General features: G+C 41.3%; 1 protein-coding gene across 3 annotated transcripts in view; it reads left to right on the forward strand.

Moving 5' to 3' along the window:
• Positions 1–9,088, forward strand: part of gng12b (guanine nucleotide binding protein (G protein), gamma 12b) — a 30,222-nt gene extending 21,134 nt beyond the window's left edge. For all 3 annotated transcript variants that reach the window (XM_061030772.1, XM_061030779.1, XM_061030787.1), the window contains 2 exons: positions 8,117–8,237; positions 8,485–9,088. In XM_061030772.1, coding sequence (XP_060886755.1) covers positions 8,145–8,237; positions 8,485–8,610 — 219 coding nt within the window. In that variant the 5' untranslated portion in view covers positions 8,117–8,144 and the 3' untranslated portion in view covers positions 8,611–9,088. The remainder of the gene's footprint in view (positions 1–8,116; positions 8,238–8,484) is intronic.

Raw genomic sequence — 9,088 nt, forward strand, 5'->3', positions numbered from 1 at the left:
AAAGGCCGGATGACAGAAACCGGAGTGAGAATCTGTTGTCCCACAGCTGACCTCACCCTAGGCAAAGGTGTTGCATGCCGCTGCAGCTCTTAGGTAAAAGGTGTACAGTGGAGTAAGAGAAGCTCGCGGTGACTCAGTGACTTGGAACCCTCGTGCTCTGTTGGAGTCTGCAGTGCAAACACTAACGCCTTCTGTGTTTCTTTTTATGTCGGATCACTTCACACAGTCAGATCTTCAAACGTCTTCGAGCTGCACTGATGATGACTTCGTTAAACCTGTCACCATCAAAGCTTGAAGTCAATGATGTTCCTGCTCAGATTTGAGTCTTACAGCATTACTCATACGGTTTGTCTCCACCATAAGCGACACTGTGTGTTGTTGTTTTTTCTCTTTGGGAGGCTCTGTCTCTTTCCTCTGCACGCCTGACTGGACAGTCTGGCTCCCAGATAGCATCAGGCTGTCTGAGATTAGCGCTCATGAGGGCGCAGTTAAACTTGTAAAAGCTCTGGACTCCTGTGCCGGTGCCTCTGTCCCACACAATGCCACGCATCAATTGTTCGTGTGGCACAATACTGATAGCCCGACTGCATTGTCACCGTGCCTCTCAAATGTGCGCTAAGCCTCGGAGCTTATTGCGGAGGCAGCAACAGATTCTGCTGCAGGAGCGGACTGTCGGAGCCTTTCGGTGTTGTCGCCATGCAGTTTAGCGGTGTAAGAGACAGATAATGGAGCTGCTCAGTGTCCAAGGGCCCAACATTTTTGGAACTGAACAGCTGATAAGTAATCATTTCGTCTGCAGAGCGTTGTGTTTATCAGACACTGACTAACACCTCTGTGATCTGTGAGCAGAATGTACCTCGGTTTCTTTCTATTGTTCTTTATGACACTATAGATCTGTTCAAACTAGGAGCCAGTGAGAGAGGAGATAAGAAGAATATGATTTGTGATAATGAAACTCAGTTCGTTGGTTTTATTGGTTCACACTTATTCAAGTCTGTCCTATAAAACATCCCTCTTTGTTCACTTATCATTCCTGTCTGCCTTGGAACCTTCACTTAAAGTTAATATGAGACCTCTGAAGAGTGAGTCGATGCTCATGCTTTGGCTGAAGTTTACAATGTAATTATGCACATTCCTTTAGTTCAAATGTGATTATGCGAGTATTGTTTTCAGTCAAACGGGTAAAGGCTGAACCTTATTGCTAACCAGACTGTAAAATATCAGAAAATGACTCTCACGAGCAAAGATATCTTTGCGTAAGCGATTTAGGGTACAGTGTCTTGCCCAGAGCCACAGCCTCCCCAATTTGAAATAATTTTATACAAAGACATTTGTAGAGCCGGATGGATTAATCATCCAGCCAATATTAGAATATTAAGTGAGTTTTTCGCACATATGCGCCGATATAACTAGATGTATTCACCAGTCAAATAGCTTTCATTTGAGTTTCATTGTATTACACAAGTAGTTCTCTTAGCAGCAGACTGTGATATATTACAACAAGCATTATCACCCTCCTGCGTTTCAATTGGTGATGCACCTACATGGTATGGTATTGTATGGTTTGGTTTGATTTGGTATAGTATGGTATGGTATGGTATGGTATAGTTTGGAAGGGTGTGGTATGAATTGGTATGAATTGGTATGGTATGGTTTGGAATTGTATGGTATGGATTGGAATGGTATGGTATAGTTTGGAATGGTATGGTTGGTTTGGTATAGTATGGTATGGTATTGTATGGTATGGTTTGGTATGGTATGGTTTAGTATGGTATGATATCGATTGGAATGGTATGGTTTGGTATGGTATGGTATGGTATGGTATGGTATGGTATGGTATGGTTTGGTATGATATGGTTTGGTATGGTATGGTATGGTATGGTATGGTTTGGTATGGTATGGTATGGTATGGTTTAGTATGATATCTATGTACCGTGTAATGACGTATAGTGTGATAACATATTGTGAGTTAACCTGCGTCTCTCACCTCTATAAAACAATGTGAAACACAACATTTGAATATTACATTATTGTTGGAACTGTTACCATGGCAAACCGTATGCCATAAAGAGACATTCCAGTTTGCACTGTCACATTGATCAAATAGTCAAGAAGTGCTTTGATGTGGTGAATTTTAATCAGGTGTAACTGTGTAAGTAAGTAAGTTATGAGTGTATTTGTTCAGGCATCAGATCTTAGCACTGTGCATGGAAACACCACATACCACAAGGCAGAACTTACTGTCATAAACTCTGCAGAACCCCCTGTAGGCACTTTGGCAGCCCACCTGTGTAAAGCCCCGCAGCCACATCAAAGAAAGCCCTCTGCTGTAAGACTTCAAAAATACTTTCATCAATGCTTTCAGTGTGCCACATGTTTACATTTACCACACATAAGTACACACGCTGGATGCAGACAGGCACGCCACAGCTGAAGGCATTGCACACATTCTTTTGGCTTGGAGGATTTTAAAGGCTCAGTCCACATACAAAGAATTACACACCCAGTGACACACCAGTGACAAACTTCCCTGCTTGTTTGTGTTTGTTTTACTGGAAGGAAGGAGTACTCTTTTCAATCGTGCATTGGTTTGCAGGAGGTCGTGATTCTAAATAAAATGTTACGGCAACAGCTTGAAATATATCTAGTTTTCTTTTTGCAGCATCAGATGTTGTAGTTAATGGATGCTCCCCTTGCAGGTTAAGCAATCCCTACAGACGGGGTTATTCTAATATGTTGTAGTTGTGGTTTTCACTAAGGCGATATGTGAAAATGTCAACATCTTCATAGCTGCCATATGATATAAAGCACCTAAAGGAGCCAGGCAAGCTGCTTACCAAATGCCTCCAGTGTTTATGCTAAGCTAAGCTAACCAGCTACTAGCTTTAATTTCATACTGAGGGGCGCATTCACAAGAATGGATTGCAGCTGCTGATAGCACCATGAATAGTATCTCTTGCCAACACTACTCTTTCTCAATATTTGAGACACACAGGATAATATCTTTAAAGATATTTCAGTGCAAACACTCCCTTAAAGTTCAGTCATTTAGTGCTATTTGCTTTGGTTAAGTTAGTTTATCTGTGAGAACCTCCACTCTGCTGCAGCGAGAGCAACATTCTTATGCAGACAGAGCGCCATCGTAGATTGATGATGAGCTGGGAGGGCAGAGGTCAGCTCGTTTTCCAGCTTAGTGAAGTCGAGACTCTAAAAAAAGCGATTCCGGTTTCACCGTCTGTAACGCAGCTTCCTTCCTGAAGCAAGTCAGCCTGAGCAGGTCATCCTAGTCCTGCATGATGGCTCCAGACCGTCTCCACAGATTATGAAAAAAATGTGCCCTTGTGTGTGGAAGTTGAGCCAAGGACAGTCCCAGACTCATGTGACCCCTTTTATAATAAAAAGTCAAAACACTATTTACATACTGACAGGGACGTACAACAACATTTTGGGCCCTTTACCCAGAGAATCTTTGTCGGCCCCTCCCCTTTGTGCTCCTTTCACATGAATTCTACAATTCACTTTTGTAGAAAGCGACGAACATCAGAGAGTAAGTACAACACAAGCAAGGATCTAGAAAAAAAGGGAACAATGTCAGTAAGAGCAAACGATCAGCTTTGAGTCTGATTGGACACACAGGTGCTGACAGGAAGTGACCAGAGGCAAAGCACAACATTGTTCTTGAGAGCTCTAATCAGTATAGAAACCATCTTAAAAGTCGTAGTTATCAAACAAAAACCATCGTCATGACCATCATCATCATCAATAATATCAAAACCATCGTGAAGACCTTGAACGAGCTCTCCTATTTTTTCAAAGGGGTGAAAACCCTGCACCATAGAATTTATGGAGAATTGTTTTATGGTGTTTTTCGCACAAAGGTGCAATGTTGTAAAACCCTAATAAACGTTGTTCTGCAGATACTACAAACACAACAAGAGAAATGTATTAAGCCTTTTATGACTGAAATATACTCCCCGACAACATCAGAAAGACTATGATGGTAAAATCCTAAAAGAAGATACACTTATTCCTGTTTGAATTATTTGAGTTAGCTTCTTTTGGTTTTGCCTTTTCTTGTTTTATTTCTGCTATTGGTTTAATGTGGGCCCCAGAAAGACCAGTAACCAAGCTAATGAGGATCCAAATAAAGACTGAAAAACAAATAAATGTAAATATCACCAAATTTAAAACGTTCCTTTAATTTGTAACATTTTCCTAGAATGCATAAGGAGATTTTCTTCTACGTCAAAGACTAGAAGTGACTGTTAGTACAGAACAATAAACAGGCTCAGCCGCATAAAAGAAGTCACATTGATGAGACCCTTAAATAAAGTCTGTAAGAATGTTTTAATTCCTCAGGAGCAGCAGGGTTACAGTAAAACTGTCCACCTCATGGCTCAGGAACAGGGTCTACTTTAAACTCAGCCCAGTTGAGGCTTGAGACCTCACTGGATCAGACCGCTCCCTGAGAAGAGCTGCACAGCAGAGCCAGTGTGTGCCCACAGCGGCCCACAGCAGGCGGATAAACCAATCCTGATGATGAAGGGTGTGTTCTAAACTCGTTCACCTCTGCTAGACCGACTACTGCAGCTGGCAGGCCACATCTGGCACCTGTGGGCTGAGGGAAAGAGTCTGCACTGTCCCTAATTCTACGGTGGAATATGCTGTGACTGCTCTTTTTCTTTGGATCCACTTTGCTCAAAGTTGCAACATGAACAGTTACACGTACATACCATGAATCAATATTAATAGGCTATAGTTGCACAGAGCCAAAATGATTCCTATCACTCCAACTTTCATCATCTTATTTAAAGGTATAGTCAGTAGCAATGTTTGTTGCAGCTTGTGAACAGTAACACAACATTCTATTGAGGCCCCTCCTCTTAGGCCCATGGCCAATTCCTTCTGGAAGAAATCTCGGATTCAGTTGAGGACACGGCCATATGTGTAAATGTCTTTAAATAGAGCACCCTAGCTTCAGTGGGAGTGGCCTGCTGTGCTGTGCATTCTGGGAGTTGTTGTCTTTCATCCACATGAGCCAAAAATACATTTTCTGCCTTTTCTCGGTCAAGAAGGCACCAACTTCAAAATGTATTTTACATTTCTACTACATATATGACCCAATGTCAATACAGATTCATGTTTCAACCAGTGAAGTATCCCTTTAAATTTGTTGTAATGATAAAGCTGATAATTTAGCAAGCTAGCACTACTTGCCGGTGTTTGGCACTTGCCTGTTGAACAGAAAGCAGGCCAGCTCTGCATCCACAAGTGAAAGCCAACCCAAAGTTCACCCTCGTTTCGGAACGACATGGCATTTAGCCTCACTATGATCATATATTTTCTTCTTTGCCGCTACAGCTATGTTCGCAATATTCGCCGGTTTGAATGGCGTCCAATTGCTAAATTGTATCCACATGGAGGCCCCTAAGTGCTGCTTGAGCCGCATTACTTTTCCATAAGTCTATATTTTATTTTTTTAGGGAAAAGCTACTGACTCTATCTCTATCTCTCTATAAAGTTTGACCAGGTCTAGATGACTGTAAAATACTTTGTTTGCATTGAATTGCATTTCAAGTTTTGGTTCTAGAGCTAGTGTGTAAACAAAAAGTGTGAAAACATGTAGAAGTTGACTTAAAGTCTCTGAACGTGCATTCACTAATTGGGTGATAGAATTAAATAAAATGTATCAGTAAAGGTTTACGTCTTAAAAATCATGACTTTGCAGTGTTGTACTTTCAAAACATAATATTGAAGTGTGCACATCTACTATCAAGTGTTTGCAGTGTATGTTACTAGCCTCAGGGCCTCTTTCAAAACATAGAACAATGGTGCAAGAAACAGAAAACACTTTGCCTTGTAAACGTCTTTTTACTTTCTATTATGATTCTAGTGCCTCCTTTCAAATCTAAAGAGCTCCATGGTAGCCGCTGGCGTCACAAAGCGTCTCTGCAGACGTTGAGGGGTGAGGGTGAGCCCACCATCTGACGCAGCTCTCCCTTCTCCTGTGTCCACTCATGCCTGGCTGGTGCAGCTGAGGGTTTTAAAAGCTACAGCTGTGTTTGACAAGAGAGCCACAAGTGTTAAGTTCTCTGGAACAATGAGTACATCGGTCGAGAAAACAACAAAACAATAACAGCTGTTTAGGCTAACTTGTCCGAGAGCAAAAATGTTGCAAATTATGTTTTAATTTCATGCTGTCTTTAGGAAAGCTTCAGCAAGTGTGCAGCATTTATATTTAAACCCTCCACCCCATATTTGATCATTTATACTGCAGAGGGTAAGTGGGGATACTGCTTCCTGTGGAGGAAGCGGAAGGGAGTGGGCGAGGGGATTAAAGGGATGCATGGTCCTGTCCCCCTTCTGTAGTTGGTTACGTAGTCCATGTTTCATCTCCCTTCCGTTTCAGCGTGTCCCCCTCCTCTGTAATATCCTGCACTGAAGCACAGAGCAAACATTAACCAGACCACATGTCAAAGATTATTTTTGTCAATCCCACAGGGATACTTTGTTGAAGGAACAAGAACTGCATGTTTTCATTGCAGAACAATTGTTGGGAACACAGAGAAACTCTGTGCTTTACAGCATGAGCACAGTGCTCTACTTTGAATTCATTACATGGTGTTCTTCTCACATTTTAAGTTGTTCATATTCTTAATTATTAGAAGAAATTATGTTTGCACACTGAACAAGCTACAAGTTTGCAGCTTTTCCTCTCACGTGGTTCAGGGAGTGACGTTCTGTGGCGGTAAAAGGAAACCATTGTGTTCTGGAAATAGGAATTGTGAAAGACGAGTCCGTTAGGTTGGGCCACAGCTTTTACGCACATCGAGCCAATTCCAGATAAGGTCAACTGTCACTTCTGGGAAATTGCGAAGTCATTGACATCAGTATTTTATGCATAACCCTCTTAGTTACACCACTTCTTATTGTGCCTGCAAAAGTGTGCAAAACTGCCTTTTCATTGACCTTAGTCCTGCAGAGATGCAGCTTTGATCAGTGTTTTCTTCTTCTTAGTTTGTATGCACCATATGCAGGGTTCAGGGTATGGCAATGACAATTTGTCTACATTCAAAAAACTAATTCAAATAGTTGGCCATGGTTTTCTTTTCCAAACATATACAAAGTAACTTGGGACAAACTTTGGGGAAGAAATTAATTTCCTCCACAGGATGATGAGAGTGGTGATGCTCTGCCTTTCATCAAGCATGATATCAAATCAAAAGTTGGATTTGTCGAAGGTCCAAATTTATTAGCATGGCTCTAGACCTTATAGTTTGAGTTATACATGTGATCACTACTTGTAAAACTGTTATTCTACTATTGCATAAAGGTGTTGATGCCAGTGATCTCAACAGCTTCTCTAAAAAACTTGTTATTAATGGTTATAAATGCTGTATTATTTGGCCACTACACTGCACCATAATACCGCTTGGTATTATATAATTTCCCAACTTATTGGTTTTAAGCAGACTTTATAGGGATGTTGTTGCAGCTGTAGGTGCCTAATCAAACCTTCTTTCCATCAACAATGGTGTTCCTCAGGGATCAATCCCTGGGCCTTTGTATTTACATTATTACATTTTACTGACGATGATACAATTGTGTATGCCCCCTGATAAGTTTCTGTATAAAGTAGTTTTAGTTATTGTAATGGTCTGTAAGTTTTATTGCATGAAACACAATTTTGCTCTTGCTCCGTATAACACAAAAAGAATGGTCTTCCTTTGACCTCAAGAAGACTTTTTATTCCTCATGACGTTAATTAATAAAGCTTCATGTTTTAAGTTTCCAATCTGCCTATAATCTCTTCTCTCATAAACTTTTAACTTCAAAATATTTTTCAATAATTACTCATCTCTTAAAAGCTGTATGCCCCTTAATATGTCCTGTATGTATTTGGCCAAAACAGGTACTAATATTTAAAAAGGGATTAAATGCAAAAACATTCAAGCTAGTTGTAAAATTAACAACATGCACGGAAATGATCTTGTCGACTTGTTGTAGGTAATGACAGCCAAAATGGTCATTCAAGCATGAGCCTCACCTTTGTGCAAATACAAACTGCATCTCCAGTCAATAACATGGTGGTACAATACATGTTTTTCTATTCCAGGTGTGAGCACAGCTGTCCAGTGATTGAAATGTCATCAAAAATGCAGAGCTCCAGCAGCACAGCTCTGGCCAGGCGGACGGTGCAGCAGCTGAGGATAGAGGCCAGCATCGAGAGGATAAAGGTGCCTTTATATTCAGTCATTCACAGCAGCCCAATTCTACTACGTGTTTGTCAAGGTAGATCTGTGTGTGTGTGTGTGTGTGTGTGTGTGTGTGTGTGTGTGTGTGTGTGTGTGTGTGTGTGTGTGTGTGTGTGTGTGTGTGTGTGTGTGTGTGTGTGTGTGTGTGTGTGTGTGTGTGTGTGTGTGTGTGTGTGTGTGTGTGTGTGTGTGTGTGTGTGTGTGTGTGTGTGTGACTGATATCTTGCAGGTGTCCAAAGCTTCATCAGACCTGATGCGATACTGTGGAGAACATGCCAAGTATGACCCACTTCTGATGGGCGTGCCTGCTTCAGAAAACCCTTTCAAGGACAAGAAGCCCTGCACAGTGTTGTAGGAGAGCTCCTGAACTTTCTGTTTTTATTCTTCTCTGGAAGAAAGCTGACTCACAACTTATCATAAGGCCAGTGTCCCCACCTAATTTTTTCCCATGCTCGCTGTCGTTCAAGAAATGCAATCCTTTCTGCCTAACACGGCAGTAACACCAAAGATCAGAGCAGAATTCTGAAACTGTGCTGTTTGATCAAAGTCTGAGTGCAAACACAAATGATTAAAGGGTTGTCTTGAAATTCAGTGGTTACTTTTGGTACCTGATGATACGCCAAACTGAGTGGATCTGTGGCCATTGATGGCAGAGATCCACACTCCACATTCAAGGGTCAACCTCCTTTGTTCAAAAATAAAGCACATGCTGCTGTCTCGATTATCCAGTTGATTCTGGCTGCAAAAGCCAAATAATCCCCCGTAGGTCCCATGTTAAACTGTCAATTTTTACTGCAGAAATAAACATGTTTACAGGCTGGTTAAAAAGAAAA

The sequence above is a fragment of the Labrus mixtus genome, chromosome 3, assembly GCF_963584025.1.
Source record: "Labrus mixtus chromosome 3, fLabMix1.1, whole genome shotgun sequence".
Classification (NCBI taxonomy): domain Eukaryota; kingdom Metazoa; phylum Chordata; class Actinopteri; order Labriformes; family Labridae; genus Labrus; species Labrus mixtus.